Source organism: Pungitius pungitius, chromosome 14 (genome assembly GCF_949316345.1).
Source record: "Pungitius pungitius chromosome 14, fPunPun2.1, whole genome shotgun sequence".
NCBI lineage: Eukaryota > Metazoa > Chordata > Actinopteri > Perciformes > Gasterosteidae > Pungitius > Pungitius pungitius.
In genome coordinates this window covers 2,179,538-2,199,527 of record NC_084913.1, presented here as the reverse complement: position 1 = coordinate 2,199,527, position 19,990 = coordinate 2,179,538, and the positions used below count along the sequence as shown (strand labels likewise).

General features: G+C 51.9%; 1 protein-coding gene across 3 annotated transcripts; it reads right to left on the bottom strand.

The window, feature by feature from the left end:
• Nucleotides 1-636: 636 nt before the first annotated feature.
• Nucleotides 637-18,927, bottom strand: arhgap5 (Rho GTPase activating protein 5). Of its 3 annotated transcripts, none has more exons than XM_037486119.2 (7): nt 18,531-18,927; nt 11,119-15,057; nt 9,902-10,055; nt 3,647-3,724; nt 2,379-2,510; nt 1,159-1,264; nt 637-987 (listed from the first exon to the last, which is right to left on the bottom strand). In XM_037486119.2, exons 2-7 carry the CDS (start codon nt 14,863-14,865, stop codon nt 657-659), a joined length of 4,548 nt encoding a protein of 1,515 aa, XP_037342016.2. In that variant the 5' UTR covers nt 14,866-15,057; nt 18,531-18,927; the 3' UTR covers nt 637-656. The 3 variants fall into 3 exon arrangements, with proteins under 3 accessions (XP_037342016.2, XP_037342017.2, XP_037342018.2); XM_037486120.2 differs by having other exon boundaries at nt 18,563-18,927; XM_037486121.2 differs by lacking the exon at nt 18,531-18,927 and adding an exon at nt 17,798-17,932.
• Between the last annotated feature and the right edge of the window lie 1,063 nt (nt 18,928-19,990).

Below are 19,990 nucleotides of genomic sequence, written 5' to 3'. Positions count from 1 at the left end.
CAGACGCACGCCCGCGCACACACACACACACACACACGTAGAAATCAGTTACAAAAAAAGAAACGACGCAAACAGACATGAAGTCGATCTTGACCTGAAGCGTGCATGTGCTGTCCTTGAAGAGGGGTCAAAGGTAAAAAAAAAAAAAAAAACATCCACAGTTGATATATTTCTGCAATGAGTTCACAGGTTTGACTTCTGAAAGTTCTCCTACCGACCGACTGCAGGGTCAAAGGTCAACAGGAGGAGGAGCAGGAGGAAGAGGAGCAGAAACGTTTCCTTTAGCTGAAATCAGTCGAAGGTCTCGTGATCTTTTCACATGTTGCAGTCTTTACTTCCCTTTAGATGGACTGAGTGTGATGGGGGGGTTTTATGGGGGGGGGGGGGGGCATACGTGTGCTATATCATGAGGGTAAGGAGGGGGGGGGGGGGGGTCGCTGCACCCTCCCAACAATTTGTGTTGTTTCTTAGTAACGGACCACTTTGTCTTATTGTATTTATTTTAAGGGGGGGGGGTCGGATCCCAAACTGTTTGCTCCTAATAGAGAAAAAGAAAAATGGTGGCGTGTGGTTCTTTAATCCGGGATGAGCCGACGTCACATGAGCCCCCCCCCTCTTGTATTTCCCATGCCCCCCCCCCCCCCCCCAAGTGGGGGCTAGATGAGCGGCTCGTGGTGCAGCGGGTGCTGGATCTGCTGCGGCTGCAGCGGGGGGGGCAGCTGCAGCGGCAGCAGCGCCTCCACCATGCTGTGGCAGTGCTGCGGGGGGGCCGGGGGGGGCGCGCCCTCCCCCCCTCCACCCTCCGCCACCTCGGCGCCGTGGAAGAAGTAGTCGCTCTGCACGATGAAGGACTCGACCACGGCCTGGTTGAGCTTGGTGGTGGACAGCGTGTCCTTGTTCTCGAAGTCGGGCCTCATCAGCGTCGGCCAGAAGCAGATGGACAGGTTGTCCGCCGTCATCAGGGTGCTCTTACTGTGCTGGCTCACCCTGGGGGGGGGGGACAGGGGGGGGTCAACAAGCTGCAGGTACACTCTCAGCCAATCAGGAGCCTCAGAACTCAAGGAGAGAAAGTCAGAGAGGATGAAGATGATGAAGAGTACACAAAGTGTGTGTGTGTGTGTGTGTGTGTGTGTGTGTGTGTGTGTGTGTGAGTCTTACCTGTTCAGGTGTGTGATGATGTATTTGAACACCTGGTAGTTAACGGAAGGAAACTTTTTCACAATCTCCTTCAAGACCCGCAGACGCTCGATGTAGTCCACGATTTCTATCACACACACACACACACACACACACTTTATAATCAAACATTGTGTTACCTACTAAATTAATACTTTATTTAAGGAAAAAATGGAATTGAAATCATTTTGGAAAAAGGCAACAAAATGTGGAAAAAGTGAAGCGCTGTGAACACTTTGCAGATGATGCGACGTTTGTGAGGTCAAATAAGTCCATTTAAACTACAAAGATGGCCGACTAAAGACGACTTATTTCCTGCCTGGGTTCACAGGGTCAAAGGTCAAATGGTCTGTGACGACGACAGAGAGACAAAAAGAAGAAGAAGAAGAAAGAACCAGCAGAGTCGAAAAACTACACGCGTGTTTTAATCCGTGTTTAAATATTCTACCTCCATGTCATCATTTATGTCTGAGACCATCAGCTCGTTTGTGTCCTTGTCTCCCTGTGTCCCTGTGTCTCTGTGTCTCTGTCTCCATGTGTCCCTGTGTCCCTGTCTCCTTGTGTCCCTGTGTCCCTGTCTCCATGTGTCCTTGTGTCCTTGTGTCCCTGTCTCCATGTGTCCTTGTGTCCCTGTGTCCCTGTCTCCATGTGTCCTTGTGTCCCTGTCTCCATGTGTCCTTGTGTCCCTGTGTCCCTGTCTCCATGTGTCCTTGTGTCCCTGTGTCCCTGTCTCCATGTGTCCTTGTGTCCCTGTCTCCATGTGTCCTTGTGTCCCTGTCTCCATGTGTCCTTGTCTCCCTGTGTCCCTGTGTCTCTGTCTCCATGTGTCCTTGTGTCCCTGTCTCCATGTGTCCCTGTGTCCCTGTCTCCATGTGTCCTTGTGTCCCTGTCTCCATGTGTCCTTGTGTCCCTGTCTCCATGTGTCCCTGTGTCCCTGTCTCCATGTGTCCTTGTGTCCCTGTCTCCATGTGTCCCTGTGTCCCTGTCTCCCTGTGTCCCTGTGTCTCTGTCTCCATGTGTCCTTGTGTCCCTGTCTCCCTGTGTCTCTGTCTCCATGTGTCCTTGTGTCCTTGTGTCCCTGTCTCCATGTGTCCCTGTCTCCATGTGTCCTTGTGTCCCTGTCTCCATGTGTCCTTGTGTCCCTGTCTCCATGTGTCCTTGTGTCCCTGTGTCCCTGTCTCCATGTTTCTTGTGTCTCTTACTTGCGGCCTCCACCAGCTCGGGGTGCAGACTGTAGGGGATCAGCGGGTCGGGGAGGTCGGCAAAGAAAGCCTTCAGTGCTCCGGCGGCAGCGTTCACCGCCACGTCCATCGCCACGAAGTCAATGCAGTGATCTGGGTGGGACGGGAGGGGGGTTATTATATATCTAGCGGGAAGTTGATTGACGTTGACATGTCATTTGTAGCCGTATCGTCCAGTGATGTTCATCACAGTGCTCACTGACTAAAAGACGATTACCCAGAGTTCAACTCTTCTACGTCATTCTGTGTAGTGACCAGCAGGGGGCGACTCCTCTGCTCCCATAGACGTCTATGAGGAAATGACTCTACTTCTGTGTAGTGACCAGCAGGGGGCGACTCCTCTGCTCCCATAGACGTCTATGAGGAAATGACTCTACTTCTGTGTGGTGACCAGCAGGGTGCGACTCCTCTGCTCCCATAGACGTCTATGAGGAAATGACTCTACTTCTGTGTGGTGACCAGCAGGGGGCGACTCCTCTGCTCCCATAGACGTCTATGAGGAAATGACTCTGCTTCTGTGTAGTGACCAGCAGGGGGCGACTCCTCTGCTCCCATAGACGTCTATGAGGAAATGACTCTACTTCTGTGTAGTGACCAGCAGGGGGCGACTCCTCTGCTCCCATAGACGTCTATGAGGAAATGACTCTACTTCTGTGTAGTGACCAGCAGGGGCGACTCCTCTGCTCCCATAGACGTCTATGAGGAAATGACTCTACTTCTGTGTAGTGACCAGCAGGGGGCGACTCCTCTGCTCCCATAGACGTCTATGAGGAAATGACTCTACTTCTGTGTAGTGACCAGCAGTGGGCGACTCCTCTGCTCCCATAGACGTCTATGAGGAAATGACTCTACTTCTGTGTAGTGACCAGCAGGGGGCGACTCCTCTGCTCCCATAGACGTCTATGAGGAAATGACTCTACTTCTGTGTAGTGACCAGCAGTGGGCGACTCCTCTGCTCCCATAGACGTCTATGAGGAAATGACTCTACTTCTGTGTAGTGACCAGCAGGGGGCGACTCCTCTGCTCCCATAGACGTCTATGAGGAAATGACTCTACTTCTGTGTAGTGACCAGCAGTGGGCGACTCCTCTGCTCCCATAGACGTCTATGGAAAATGACTCTACTTCACTCTGGATTTATTCCCTCAGTGAACATTGAGAACATGGGTTTATGGTCCATGATCTCCATTCAGTAGCATCGTGCTCCGTTATTTTCACGTTACTTTCTTACCTTGATCAAACTGCTTCTGGATGTTGTCCTGGTCCGTTTTGTTCCCGCTGACCCGATAGAGACCTTCAGTCGTCAGACCTGCAGAGACACACAGGACATCCGGTTCTTCACTCGTTAACTGAGACCATGTCGTTAAAGATGGCGGACGCAGACCAGCTGATCCTCATGAAGTACGTTTGCATTCTGTAAAAACTATTTGAGCCTCAATCATTTGGAGTCTTTTGATTCAGCTTTAAATGATAAAATAACAATATGTCTTTATTCTTTGCAGATAAAGCGACACTAATGTGAGATTAGAGATGATCAACAACACCAGCCGTTGATTATTTACCATCGCGATGATGTCATCAACATGTGACATCGTCACCAACGGCGAATAAACCGCTTCGTGCTGCTGGTCTGAGAGCAGCATTTGTTGGTGTCTCCTGCAGCCAGATGGCACCTGATGACTGATCTCAGACCAGCGCACAGAGACAGAGTCTCTTAATTAGAGCCATTACACACACGCACGCACGCACACACGTTGTAGTTCCGCGCTGTCGCCGCTGCAAGGTCATCCACACTGCAGTGTGTGTGTGTGTGTGTGTGTTAGTATTATGTAAATTCAGATTAAGGATTCATGTAAATTGTGTGTTCATTGGTGTCGGTCTTCATGCACGCAGATGAGCTCTTAACAGCAGACTGAATAAAACGCTGTTTCTATCAGGCAGAGTGTGTGTGTGTGTGTGTGTTTCTATCAGGCAGAGTGTGTGTGTGTGTGTGTGTGTGTGGACAATGATGGATGACACAACTCCTCATTTTAAACTTTGAACAGATGAAAAGTATCTAAACAATATTTTTCCTCCTAATTAATCACAAATATCCCATTAAATGTCCTACAACAGAGAGATGAAGATAAATAAATAAGACCCATCAAGGAGTTTACTCGTCTATGTGAATTCACTAAACCTCCCGACTGAGGTGACCAGTTCCAACCTCCTGATGGAAGAGGCTTCATTCCTGGGCTTTATTCTGAGGACAAATACGTGGATTCATCCGCCGCTGAAAGTAGTCCCAGCAGAGATTACGATAGATATTTTATACCTGGTTATTAGTGAGTGTGTTAAAGCGTCATTATGTGTGGTGACCAGCAGGGGGCGACTCCTCCAGTCCCATAGACGTCTTTAAGAAGAGTTTATGGTCTCAGTAGTGAGTGAGTGAGTGAGTGAATGAATGAATGAATGAGCCAGAAGGCCCTGCTTGTGTTGCTGCTAGCGTTAGCTCGTGGTCACATGATCCACAGAGGGCCGCTCCCCGTGCTCCTCACAGAATGCCGTCTGACGCCCAACGTGCAGCGACTCCTACGAGGGAGACGAGTGAGCAGGTAACAGCTCGCCTTTTCTCTTCTTATCGTCCCACAGGAAACAAAAACTAAACGTTTCCCACAATCCTTTAGCTGAGCTTTCTGGTCTAGAAGTCATTCTGCTGCCGATTCTCTCACACACTCACACACACACACACACACACACACCAGCCTGTATTGATTTATATTGACCCCTGGTTGTGTGGAGGGTCAGTCATTAAATTAACACAAGTGGAAGTGATGACTGTGTATGTGTGAGAGAGAGTATGATTTAATATTCTTGGGTAACAAGACACACACAAACTGAAAAATGACCGGATGCCCTCTGTTGATCATAGTTTTGTGCGGACCCCGGTTCTGACTCCTGGCTCATGGCTCTGCTGAAACCTGCTGCTGCCATCATCATTACTTTAAATATGATTCATATTACTGTCATCAAAAACCAACATCTTTCTGCTCTCCCTCCCCACAGAAGCCTCTGTGGATGGTGGTTCGATCTGATGGAGGTTGTCCCTGCAGTGGTCCTGCCGTACACCTCTTCTGCTACTTGCAATTACTTGTATCATTTCAGTTAGAGAAATTGAATGTATTGTACATCTTTTACATTGTTGATTCTGTACACATGACATCCATTGCAGTCTGTCCATCCCGGGAGAGGGATCCCTCCTCTGACGTTCTCCCTAAGGTTTCTTCCCTTTTTTCCCCATTGAAGGGTTTTTTCATATTTTGGGGAGTTTTTCCTGTGCCGATGTGAGGGTTTGGGGACAGAGGGTGTTGCATGTGTACAGACTGTAAAGCCCTCTGAGGCTAATTTGTAATTTGCGATTTTGGGCTATACAAAATAAAATGAATTGAATTGAATTGTTCCATCCCTCTATTCATTCTCACCTGGCTTTGCTTTCAATAGAGTTTGAGCGCTAAATGTACATTTTACATCAGCATACAGCATACTTCAACTTCCTAATATTAAACTATATATAACTATGAATTAAGGTTGGACTCATATGTTATGTAAGGAAATAAATGAACGATGGAAAAACAGCTCGAATGTCTTTAACATGAATCTGTGACAAACATCAAATAATCATTTACATGTAATGTAGTTTGAGGAGGAAATGGAGAGGAAGAAGGAGGCTTAACAGGAGCCTGGAGAGAGGGATGAGGAGGTAAGGGAGGAAGGAAAGAAGGGAAGAAGTAAAGGGATCAAGAGGAGAGAGAGAAAGTGACCTTCATGAAAGCCTCTGCACCAACACACACACACACACACACACACACACACACACACACACACACACACACACACACAGTCAGCTGTGTGTGTGTGTGTGTGTGTGTGTGTGTGTGTGTGTGTGTGTGGTCTGCAGCAAGGTGCTCTGAGGTCAAAGGCTCTCAGAAGGTTTCCACTTGCAGGGTCCAGCTGTTACAGGACCCCCCCCCCCCTTAAATTCTCTTATTTTTCCCATTCTGCTCTCAGACCGGGTCCACGGTCACATGTCTTGAATTCAACCAGCTGTTGGGGGCATAAGAATCACCGACCAATGAGGAGCCGTGACGGCTGTACGACCAGGTTCATCCGCAACGTGAGAAACTCAAACGCCACCAAAACACTAAATGTGCCAAAGACTGAAATAAATGAGTCTGACTGACAGCTGAAGGAAATACTTGCTTCTGATTGGCCGGTAACATCAGAGCTCGAGGTCGTCTAGCTGGTCCCACCGTAGATGGGCGGTAACCATGGCAACACTGATCTTTACATCCCGTTCATAGTGGAGCGGTAACGTAGGATTGCACCGAGCGATGGAAGGAACCAGGGCTGGTCCGTTTGGACCGTCAGGTCTTATTCATGAGCTGCAGCACAGAAGAACATCTGCAGACGTTCAGCAGAAGAACATCTGGATGGAGGGAGGAGACCTTGGCATCTTCAGCTGCAGGTTCTCTCCGTCTGTTCGATGGCGGATCCACGGTGCCCCAATTACACCGAGGCTCATCCCGCTCCACTTCACACATTAACCCCCCCCCCCCCCCCCCCCCCCCCCCAGGATCCACTCCGCCGCCGGTTTGTTCCTCACGCGGTCGCTGGCAGCCGACAACACGCCAGATGAATAAATACACATATATAAATATATATATAGATAGAAGGGCAACATAAGGGCTTTCAAGGCGGACTAATGGAGGACCGGACTGCTCAAACACGGCCACAGGACACACTCATCCACACACACACACACACACACACACACACACACAGCTACGGGACACACACACACAAGTTTACACACAGCCATGGGACACACTCATCTACACACACACACACACACACATCTACACACAGCCACTACACACACACACACAGCTACGTGACACACACAAGTTTACACACAGCCATGGGACACACTCATCTACACACACACACATTTACACACTAGCCCCATTAGACCAGATGACTGCCTTGGAGCCAGGTGGCATCGCACTCTCTATCTCCTCGCTACACAATCCGCTGGGGGGGGGGGGGCAAAAGCGCACACACACACACACACACACACAAACACCTCAAACTGGCCTCCTCCATCTCCCTCATAATACTTTGCTGCACAAACACACGCTGGAGGCCAGAACTGATCGGCCTAATCTTCTCCTCACATAGAGTCCCTTAAGAGAGGAGAGGGGGGGGGGGGGGGGGGGGCAGAAAGGAAGAAGGGGGGGGGGCTTCGGAAAAAAAAACTCTGCCCCTGAAATGAAGGAAATCTCTTTGTGTTTCGCTCGTTTGGATAAAAAAGTGTCATGTGTGAAGGGTTCTTCATCTCCACTGGAGGTGAAGAACCGCCCTCAAGATGGTCAGGTGACAAAACGTGTGTCACATGACATGTCGCCCAAGCCGCCCAAGTTAAATACTTCCTGTCTCCAGGGAGCAGAGAAATATAAAACTAGTGTAAGAGGGTTCGTCTCTCAGCTTCCAGGAGGAAGGGGATCCACACACACACGACGCGTAGACCTATTTTCATGAATTTTTATTCACGATCAAAATAACTGCAGACTGGAGCCTGGGGGGGTCAGAGGGGGGGGGGGCTTCATCCATTTTTTTTTGTCAGCAGAATTTGTGCTGAACCAAAGACGGAGGAAACAGGAGAGCCTGCATTTCACCGAGGAGACGTTTTATTTATTTAAAAAAATTGAAAAAAAAGATGTATTTTTAACAAGCCGGCTGGTGCTAAAAGAGGCCGCATAATAAATGAGAAGAATGTGCAGCAGTGAGCACTCAGGTAATTATTCATGGCAGCGCTGCTTATTAATCAGGACGACATCAGAAGTTTATAGTTCTTCATTTTAAAGCTTTGTGGACGCGTCGGATTCAGGGACCGTTGGACATCGGGACGTCATCTTTCATTGTTTTGTTTTCAGAATGTTATACAAACGCTACACACAAAATAAACCTCTACACATAACATTAAGAACCAGGAGAGAGACAACGTGGACGTCTGTCTTTATCGCGCCCCCCCTCCTCCTCCTCCCACATGAACAGTGTAGATTCCGTAGGTATCACTACGAGGCCGGATGGGAGCAGCAGGAGCCCACTCGAGTTCAGGGGGGGGGGGGGAGGCATTACTCTTTAGAGTGTCACCTCCTCCATGCGCATCTCTTTTCACTCCATGTTTTCCTGTAGCTATTTTCTCTCTTCTTTTTTTCCTTCTCGCAACGGTAAAAGCACGGAGCAGAGATCTATGGCCCTGGTGCATTCTGGGTAGTAGAAGGTGGCTCGGAGGTGATGCCCCCACGATCATTCAAAGAGAAATAATGATCGTCACCTCGACAACACCTTCATCTGTCCAATGACTTTTATTTAAAACCCTTCATTTCTTCTTCAGGAACCTTCAAGGCTTCCGTTTCCTCTAAAGATCCTCTGACCTCTTTTCATTCATCGAACAGGAAACAGAGCAAACGGCGTCCTTCTTTTATCGCAGAGTTCCAGAATAAAACAGCGAGGAGAGAAAGCTGTTAAAATTGGAGCCGACATCCAAATCCGGACTTAAAGGAGCTCCAACACACACACACACACACACACACACACACACACACACACACACACACACACACACATAGCGCCAGGATTAATCCTCAATGTGGGGGGGGGGGGCTCATGTTAAATGTCAAAACATATTTAAATGGGGATTCAATGCACAGCCAGTGAAGCTCAAAGGACTCATCCAGAACTCGGCTTCTGTCTCTCTGCAGGGACACTGGAACCGTTGGGGGGGGGGGGGCATCTGCACCACTGCTGGGACGCCAGGGAGTAAAAAAAACGCTCTGACCTGAAGATTTGAACCTGCAACCTTTAGGAGAGTAACACCTGTTTTCTCTTTTCCCGCAAACCAAAATCAGCCACAGCAGCACATCCAAATATCTAGTTTTGTCAAAGAAAAGATCCAAATATTGACTTGACGATGATTCAAAACCACGAGCAGCAGAACCTCACGTTCCAACGGATCCTGTCCACACGTCCTGCAGCTTGCATGTTCTTGCGAGAACCTCGTGGTGATCATCGGGGATCAAGATCTTTCCTTCTGATCACGGGGACCTTCTGCTGTCTCACTTTGTAACCTGTGTTCAGTTGGGGGGGGCATCAAACGGCCTGCCACTAACGCTCTGAACTGCATCGACAGACCAGAAGAAACACGGCGCTAATCTACCAATAGTTTGATTCAACCCCCCCCCCCTTCCCCCCCTCCCCCATAATCACTGGCTTTGGAGAAACATGAGAGGAAATCCTCACAGCAAAACAACAACAAAGCTTTCACGCATGTAAGAACAAACGGGGCTGCACCTTCACGGGGTTTACAAAGCACCACCTGGACGCAGAGGAAGAGGAGGAAGAGGAGGAGGAGGAGGAGAGGGACCAATGGAAAGCCGGGACTCACCCGTGCGCTCGATGTAGTCCACGCATTTGTCGATGAAGAGCGGGATGGGCCGGTCCGCCGTCACCAGGTTCTGCAGCGGGACGCCAAAGTAGTTGCTCTCCCAGGTTCTCCGGGTGGGGGGGTACAGAGGCTTGGGGGGCTTGGAGGATTTCGGCTAGAAAGGTTTGTGGGCGGGGCAGAAGGAAGGATGGAGAGTATGACAAAGGGGGGGAGGGGGACGGGAGGAGAAAAGGAGGAATGGGGGAGAGTAGGAAAAGGAGACGAAGGGGAGAGAACAGGAAGTTAGAAATGAAGAGGAGAGATTAGAGGAGACAATCCAAAAAGAGACGATGGAGGAGACACAAGAGCAGGTGGGGGGGGGGGGGGGGGGGGGGTGAGACGAGGGGGAGTGAAGGGAAATAAGTGGTAGAAAGAAGAGGGGGAAGGAATTTGAGAATCAGACGACACATGGGAGTAAAGAAGAGGCAGGAGATGGAGACGAGGAGGAGGAGGAGGAGGGCGGTCGGGGAATAGATCAGACGGAGACACCGGAGGGAGGTTCATGTGGGGGAAGATGAGAAGAAGAAAAGAAGAAGACAAGAGACAAAACCGTTATTTGGGACTGAAGCTAACGAGGCGGCTTTGATGCTGTGAGTGTTGTCATGCCGACAGCGGCTCGGGACGGCGACCAAGCACCTTCCGCTTTGTGCCCTGGGGTCGTCCTCTCGGTGACCCGCCTCTGACAGATTGTGTAACAGCACTAGTGGAGAATGTTTACTACACAAACATTTTACATCAAAACCAGATGTTGCTGCTCCAGATGCAGCATTTCAAACGGCAAATGTTAAACATCCGTGTTGAGTGAGCATCGTGTTCATATTTCAGAGTGCTAATGCTAATGCTAATGCTGCTAATGTGTGTGTGTTTTCTCAGGAGTGAGTCTGTTAACTTTTGCTTCTAAGGTTTCAGGCGCCGTTTGATTGGTCTCGTTTGTGTTTCTCTCCAGTAAAGTGCGACGCCACATGTGCACACATACAGTAATTGTCTTACATAATAAGGGCTCTCGCTCGTGTGTGTGTGTGTGTGTGTGTGTGTGTGCTGCTGTAAAGGATAAAGGCCTTTGCTCTGAGATTAAACACAGGCTCTTTTCCTATTGGCTGTCTGGAGTCGGGGGCTCACACACGGTTTCACAGCATCAAACTACACACAAACACTCTGCAGCCACCACATCTACTCACCTTCTTGGGTTCCTTTGGCGTCTTGGGCGTCTTCTTCTTCTTCATCTTCTTGTCCTCCTGCTCGGGGTCCGAGGTGATGGCGGGGTTGTCTATGCCGCCCTTCCAGGGGTCGGCGGGGGAGAGCAGCGGGTCCTCCTCGCTGCCCCGGTGGGCTCTTCCCTTTTTCTTCTTCTGCGTGGCGGGGCCCGACTCCTCCCCCTCGCTGTCCGACTGGAACCGCCTCTGGTAGGCTTTGGTCTTGCTGAACAGAATCTTGGAGCGATGTTTGTATTTGGACGGCCGCCGCCCCGCCTGAGACTTCCTGTCGAACCCGTTCTCCTCGTCCCCGCCCCCGTGGGGGCCGTGCAGCCCGCCGAAGGAGTTCCTGATTCTGACCAGGCGGCTGTGTGCGTCGTCGGGCACGGCGTAGATGTCGTCGCTGTGCAAGGCCCTGGACCTCAGCAGGGTGTCCACGGGGTCCGCGTAGTTGTCCGACGCCTCCGGGTCCTCGCCGCCGCCGCCGCCGTGCTGCGGGCCGCGCGGCGCCCTGCGGTTGCTGCGCATGCCGGCCTCGATGGTTTTGAGCAGGTTGGGGTCCAGCTTCTTGACGTTGGGCTTGGGGAGCAGCGGCTTGGGGCGGACGGGCGGCGGCACCTTGTGGTTGCGCTCGTGCTCCCCGACCGGCGTGCTGTGGACCGGGTACTCGTTGCCCTCGAGGTCGATGCGGTACTTGGCCCGCTCGCTGGGCGTGGGCAGCAGCTGCACGTCGTCGCCGATGGGGCTGTACGGCGGGGGGGCCTCGTTGTCGTCGTCGGATTCCGGGTAATAGGCGTTGTGGTAGGCGGGCGAGTGGCTGTGGGGCGAGGTGGGAAACACGTCCTCGCCGGCGCCCGCGGGGCCCTCCCGCGACGAGCTGTCGAACAGGAAGGAGCTCTCGATGTTCGGCTTCTTCTCCAGCACTTCGTTGAAGAAGGGCGTGAAGACCTCCGTCTGCCGGTGGTACTGCGACAACGAGTAGAGCGCCGTGAACTTGGCGGCGATCTCCGTGGCGATGTGCTCCCCCTCCGTCATCAATTCCTTGATGGCGTCGTTCTCAAAGAAGTCCGCCTGGCTGTCCGTGATGGCCACCATCTGCACGGGGATCACGTCCTGCACCTCGGCCAGGAAGGCCCGCAGCGTGGCCATGGAGGCCTTGCGCTTGGCGGAGTAGACCAGGATGTAGCCGTGCACCAGCTCGTCCTTGCGGACGCCGATGGCGGTGTGGTAGGAGAGGACGGTGACCTGGATCCTGCGCCTGCTGTCCCCGATGATCTTGTCCAGGATCAGCGTGTTGCTCTGGCCGGGTTGACCCGCGCTGCAGCAGTGCGAGTCCAGGAAGGGCGAGAGGATGAGGTCCACGCTGAAAGGGTCCCAGCACATGGCACACATGACGATCCTGAGGTCCGTCTCCGACATGTCCTTGATGGAGGGCAGCGGGGCCAGGACGTCGAAGCTGTGCTTCAGCCCGTCCAGCGCCGCGCGGAGGCCCTGCTTGACTTGGAACTCGGTGAACTTACGCGGGAAGGCGCCGGGGGGGACGTCCACGAAGGTGCACTGCAGCTTGTTGGCCAGCTGCTGGCCCTGGTGCCTCAGGATGGGGATGTTCTTGCAAACGCTGTCCCTCTGGTTGGCCAGGATGAGGACGAAGGGCAGCGGCTGAGCGAAGCGCTCCCTCCTGCTCTGTGCCATCTCCGCCCTGATCCTGCCTATGCAGTCCCCGATGCAGTTGAGGGACTCGATGGAGTTGAAGACGCAGAAGCAGCCGTGTGGCTTGAAGGTGGCGACCCACGTGTGGCTGAAGAGCAGCGTGGAGTTGACGTCCACGGCGAGCAGCTCCAGCTCGTAGATTTTACCGTCCAGGGTGTACTCGTCGTCTGTGGACTGAGCTCTGATCTCATTGGCCAGCTCCTGCGAGAGGCCCTCCCTTCCCAGGAGGCAGAGGTTGATCTTATCGACGTTGGCGCTGTTATAGTAGAGATTAGAGCGCCCGTGGTCGAGCTGCACCAGCCTGTTGGCTAGAACCTGCTCCACTTTCAGATCCACACAGTTCTGCCCACTCAGGCACGTCTCCTTGGTGGGGTGGTAAACGAAGCCAATGTGTTTGAGAAGCAGAGACTCTCTATCTGGGGCAAGCTTCTGCAGGGCTCTGTATCTGGGCTCCTCATTCAGCACACAGTGGATTTCGCTCATCTTGTCACAGCTGGGGGTGGCGTTCAGATCCAAGTCGTAGAACAACTCGGCGTGTTCAAAGAGCATTTCCTGAAAATCCTCCTTGGCCCTTTCGACTATTTCCTGCTGGTGTCTACAGTAAACATCCCGCCTATCTGATTCCGTGATGTACTTGTAGGCCTCGTCCTCCATGACAAAGCACATGACTTCCTCCCACGGCTGCCCCGCGCTGATGAAGTGAACCCTGTCCAGCGTCTTCTTGAAGCGCTCCTTCATCTCCACCCGTCTCTTCTCAGACAGCAAGTGCTGGACGTGGTTGTGGTAGATTCGCTCTCCGTCCGGCGTGTCCAGGAGGTCGAAGGGTATCCTGCGGTCGCTCACGGCTATGTGGTCCGTCTCGTCCCAGGGCGTCTGCTCCAGAACCACGAACCAGTACTGGAAATCAGGCCGGTTCCGGATCACGCTCCGCGCCTCGGGCCAGGAGAGGTGTTCCACCTCGTCCAGGTTATTGAGGAGGTTGTTGAGGGTTTTGGGCAGCGTCGTCAGGTACTCTTCCCTCCGCCGCCTGATGTGCTCCTGCTTCAGCTGTGCAATGTGCTTGGTGAACATGGCGAGTGCTTTGCGGGAGCCCTCCAACGTGATGAAGTCGTCGTAGTCGGCCTGGCCCTTCATGTTATTGATCACCGCTTTCCACGTGACGTGGTAGTCCCTCACGGTGTGAACTATCAGCTTCTCAAATCTGTCCGTCAGCGAGGCAACGAGCTGGCGTTGGACTTTGTAGGCCTCCAGGTAGGACACCGTCTTCGGCTTCCCTCTGGTCTTGTCCAGCTGCTGGATGAGGGCGTTGAAGCAGACCTCGGCGTTGACGTTGGAGCGCGCCGACGTCTCGATCAGCAGAAGGTTCTTCTTGCCGGCGACGAAGGCGTGCAGGTCCCTCAGGTGCTGGTCCACGCACTCGTCGCACTTGGTGGCGGCGACCACGATGGGCTTCTTCGACTTGACGATGTGGGAATAGAGGCTGTTGACAAACTTCATCTGGTCGTCGAACTTCCTGTTGCAGCCCTTGCTGACGTCGATGCAGAGCACGAAGCCGTCGATGCTCAGCTTCCCGTCGGGCATCTGCTTCTGGTCGAAGTCCTGCTCCAGGCCCAGCTGGTCCGTGCAGATGTACATGAGCTTCTCCGCCGACTGGAGCTTGGTGGCCGCCGCCCGCTTGGTGTACGGCTGCAGGTTCGTGCTCCGATGAGGAAGAAAAGTCTGGTCATCGATGAACTCGGTCTGTTCGATGACCTGTATTTTACAGTCCAGCCCGTCGTCCCCCCGATGGGACACCTCTCCCCAGTACAGGAAGTGGTCATTGTTGACGACACGCCCCCCAAAGTCTATGGTGCTCAGCACCGAGGTGTGCTCCGAGTAGTAGCCGTCCGCATTGGGCCGGATGTACCGGTTGCACAGGCAGGACTTGCCAACGCCGCAGTTCCCCTTCTCCTTCTCCGTCCCCGAGAGGCCGACCACGCTGACGGCGAACGACGGGGGCCGCGCATCCTTGTTCCTGGCCATTATATCCCCCCGCTCATCGCTGGCTTGGTCACTTCCAGGAAAAAAAAGGGTCAAGTTATCATTCCAGTTCTGCTCATCAGTGGCACGGAGGCGCGTCGAGTTCCCCTCGGTGGGGGTCAGGGGCCTCTGTCGCTCTCAGCTTCTCTCCTTTGAGACGGGATCGAACTGCCGGCTCCTCCGTCTCTCACCTGCCTGCAGGACACGGAATGTACAATTAGGAAGAGATAAAAAAGGCAGCACAAACAAAAACACTTCCGTCTCCTTATCATGCAGAATATAATTAGCTCAATGTTTTGCAGCATAACCCCCCCCCACCCTCCCCCCCGGGGACATTACTGTACATGTGTGCACGCTTTGTGAATTTAAAAACAACAAATCCCACGTTAATCCCACGTGTTAATCAGCCATCAAACAGGTATCAGCAAATTACACAAAGGTGCACATTATCACACATGAGCAGGACCAAATAATCCCCTAAAAACAGTAATAGTTAAATAAAAGGTTTTTAATTTGCCTTTTTATCTATTAGAGCAGAAAAAAGCACTGGCATAATTAGTGGGACATTCTTAAATGCGATGATTGTTAAAAAACTGCAACTTTTGAAAAGAAAAAAAAAAGTGTGACAAAACAACGTATGTATGAGAGGAAAAAGGAGAGAGTAACTCAATCCTTGTCACAGAGAAAAAGAAGCTCTTTCAACCAATTTGTGCCGAGGAGGCAAGATAAAAATGGCGTGCGACTCCGGCCCTTTGACGGCCACTGACCTAGAAATGATCTGCTTCGCTGTGAGAGTGAAACAAGAGGAAATAAATCAGCTCACGCATCCGCCGCCGTGGGCACGGCCCGCGGCTACGTGATCAGGGCTAAACGTGTAATCCCGATTACTCGCCGCTCTCCCAGTACCTTTTGCACCAAGCTCTCTCCCCGACTGTTAATCCTAATTGGCAGTTTTTTGGGGGTTATCTGAGGAACTGAGTCGGTGCGCTTCTTGCTCCACACTAACAACAAGCTGAGCTGAAAGCGTTTCCCCTTTGACGCTACGGATATTCAGCGACGACCCATCGCCCGCAAACCCAAACGCTGGGATCCGAGGCCCCCCCCCGCGCAGCCTTTGGACTCGCCCGACTGTTTGCCAAAGGCCCGGGGCCTCGGGGCGATGATGTCACCTTCGTAGGGATCCACGGCAGCCTCGAGGAATGTGAGAGCCTAAGTCACGTGGATCACTGAATTCAATCATCCAAAAGAAGGTGGGATCAAACCCCCCCCCCCCGTTGCCCTTTTTTATCTCGTGAGCTGCACATTTGTGGGGAACTACCTGGAGGAGAAGTTCATCTAGAACAAGGAGCGCTGCGTCGCTCACACGGAGCCACAAAGCAAACCGACCAGCAGGTCCGTCGGGTTTTCATGAACACAACCGCTTCCGTGAACCACACCTGACTGAGGCAGGAAGCGGGGGGGGGCAAAGTGAGCTGGTGTACAGGTGAGGCTCTGTGCATGTGCACCTTCACAGGCGAGGCATTTCCTGTTGTCTTTGTTCACTGATTTACGTCAAGTCCAAAGTGAAAGCAGAGCCAAACCTTTATTTAACGTGTGAACGGACAACGTAGCGACTCCGATTTATGGCAGAATCTCTACCTGAATGTCGTTGTTTCTGATATCAACTTGTTACTAAGAAGCATTTAAAAGCACTTACTGGCAAAAAGACATCGATTACAAACCGCTAAAACCTATTAACCTGGTGCTGATGGACTAAACAACAGATTATTGCAGCCCCCCCCCCACCCCTTCATTCCCATCCATTTATGCAACACTGTTGAATGAATGTTCACCTGTATGGGGGGGGGGGGGCACTGACAGTCCACTGTACAAGAAACCCTGATTACAAAGTGATAGATAAAAGTAGCCTGGTGCATCCCGAGTATTGTGTTTGCTGAGTGGCTGCAGGGGGAGGGGGGGGGGGGGCCTGGGGGAGGACTGGGGGGGGGATTAAGGTATCACTTGGCGAGCTGCTTTTAGAGATGACTAAACGCGCTTAAGCCTGAAACACAACAGGCGCTCGGTGGGCTTTTTCCTTTGGGTTTCTTTTAAATCAAGGAAAGGAGGAAAAAAAGTGTCTACAATCTTTGCCCCGAACAAGATTTATCAGGCCTCACTTTTAATTATTTATTAATATACACTCACGCCGTCACTGTTGCGTAACGCGGTTTTAAATGTCAGCGAAGCCGCCATCGCGATACAACAAAACAACTTTGGTAAATGTCAGTCTTCATGTTTTCTTCGTTTAAACTCACCAAACAACTTCTTAGCTAAACTGCTTCGTCGCTGCAAAAAGCTTTGATTATAAATCGATGGCTTTCTAATCACAACTTGGGAAAAAACTACTTGGTAACTTTGAAAGATTTCCCCCCCCCCCCTCCTCCTCCTCCTGAGTCAGGTCCAGGCCTGAAGGAGCGTCACACTCATCCTGAGGTGTGGATGATGTAAGGAGCAGTTCACAGGCCCACTGAGCCCCACCTGCAGCCACTGGGAGCAGAACCCCCAGAACATTCAGCACCACGACTGGAAGTTGAACTGGATGTGAATACGTGTCGTTTATTCAGATCAATCCAAAAGCTACTCGATGCGACAAGAAAATACACGCTGAGCATTCCTTCACACGTGAGCTCCGTGTGACGCGTCACGCCGACGGGCAACAACATCCACAGCGATGCGTTACAACAGCAGCCCCCCCCCCCTCAATACCCCCCCCAGCGGGACAGCTGATAGCAAACACAGCTCAGCGGACCTGCCTGGGACGATGGAGAAGAGCAGAATGACGACACCAATAACGTCACGCCGTCCTCAATCAGTGCGTTACACTATGGGGGGAGGAGGGGGGGGCGTGTGATACACCTTCACCCGGGTTAATGAGGTCACATGCGATAACACGCACCTGGACGTGACCCTGACGTCACTACCTGGAAACCCAGCAACTTCCAGAAAGACTCGGAACGCGTCCAATGCGGGTCCGCGGTGTCAGTCAGCTGTGGATTTACCAAAGTCATGTTCCGTTTGATCCCGTTAAAATTACCCCTACTGAAGCGGGGCGGTATCATTTAAAGGATCAAACTATTGGGGGGGGGGGGGGGCGGACTACCGGGGAATTTAAGTGAGTTCTAGTTACGGTAAATGAGTTCACGTTAGTTACGGTTTGAGTTACATCGATGGACGTGTTAATGCGTCGATGCACCGCAGCGAACCCTCGCAGCCCCCGCATTTCATACTGCCCCCCCCCCCCCTCCTTCTCCTCCCCGGGGAACGGTGCGTGAACCGGGCCGGGTTCAGCCCTGCTGCTCCAGGAGGAGGGAAGGGAGAAAAAAAATCCCACCTTTCCCAATTCCCGATGAGCTAACATTAGCCTAGCCGCGATAGCATCGCTGCTAGCTAGCGATAGCAACGGCGAAGCCTGCCTCCGTGCGGGAGAAAAGCTCCCAAAGAGGAGGAAGAAGAAGAAGAAGAAGCCGCACACTGGTTCATTTAGACGTGAAAACACTCGTTATCGGCGCATCGATCATTTTTAGTGGCCACGTTTCGCCCAAAAAAAAAAACCCCAGGAGTGTTGGCAAAAAAGAAGAAGCCGCTAATGGAAGTCCCGATCCCAGCGCCAGATACATTCCCCTACCCACCTCGTAACATGGTCGCTCCCGGATCCACATACCACGGGAAGAGAGGAGAAAGCGTCCCCGCGTCACCGGGCGAGAGGGAGCCAAACTCCGTCTGTTAACATCCACGGTCCTCGCGGTGTCCCGGTCGGTGCCGCGTCGGGTTCGGCTGCCGGGGGAGTCCCGCGCGGTTCCGAGCGGTCCGGCGAGTTGCAGAGTCGTCCGGAGAGGTATGCGATGTAAGCCGAAACCTGCTCCTCTCCCCCGCTGCCCTCCCTCCCTCTCAGCGGAGAGACAGCAATGGCGACTCCCTCTCTCTCCCTCCCTCCCTCTCTCTCTCTCTCCCCCCTCCACTCGCTCTCAGTCTGTGTCGCTCTGCCTTTCCATTCAGGGTAGGTCTCCCTCTCTCCCCCTCCCTCTCTCCCCCTCTCACACGGACACACACATTAAACACAAATAACTCACAATGTCACACTAAACACACACATTCCTGGTAATGAAAGTGCGTTAAAGTCACGTTAAACCAGCCGGAGGCTTCGGGAAGAGCCTCTATTGACTTATTTATTACAGTTAGTGGGTTTACTTTATTCTTATTTATTCACAATGATTTGGGGTCCTGCAGCTGGTGTTTATTCAGTAGTGTTTTTGTGTGTTTTATTTGTGCATGAAGAATTAAATAATAACAGTAACTCTCTGCTGTTAAGGAGGGAAAACATAACTTGTATAAAAATGGAAATCAGCTTGACTGTTTAGTTTTTTTTTCATCAGGTTTTTATAATAATCCTAGTAGTGCTGCTCCACTCCATCCAGTGCTATTCATGGCCTGCGTGTGTATCAACATTCATGCGTGAACACTGTGCTTTTTCCCCATTTGCCGTGTTTCCTCGTTGTATAAACATTTCTCTCTCGTCCTGTTATTAAACGTCTTTGTGTCTCTTCCCCCCTTCAATCATCTTCTGTAGGCACCAATGTGAGATGAGAGAAATTGCCAAAACGTCTAAATTAAAGAGAACAGCGAATGCAGGTTCCGTTTGTCTTCATTACGTCGTATTTCTGTGTAATCTAATCGTTTGTCAGGTGATCAGATAATGAATGCATTGCTTTCAGCAGCGTTTATAATGATGTTTCCCCAATAAATGAACTAAAACAACACGGCAGTCTCAAATGTGCAGCGTACTGAGGAGAAAGTGTCTGATAGGACAAAGGATTCCTCGGTGAGAATCCTTCATTTATATTTCAGTTGTTCTGGGTTTTGGGATCAATAGGGGCTGCTGCTTCTAGGGGGATTCCCCGGAGGGCGGCGCTGCTTTAATGAGCCTCGGAGCTCCGGGTGAGAAGGACCCGACCCGACCGATGGAACCAGGACCAGAGGAGACACGCGACTCCTGAAGAAGAAAAACCTCACAACCTCACAACGACGATGAAATCCCTTTGAGAAGAAGATGCTCACAGGCAACCTCTGAGGCAGGCGCTGCACCTCCTGC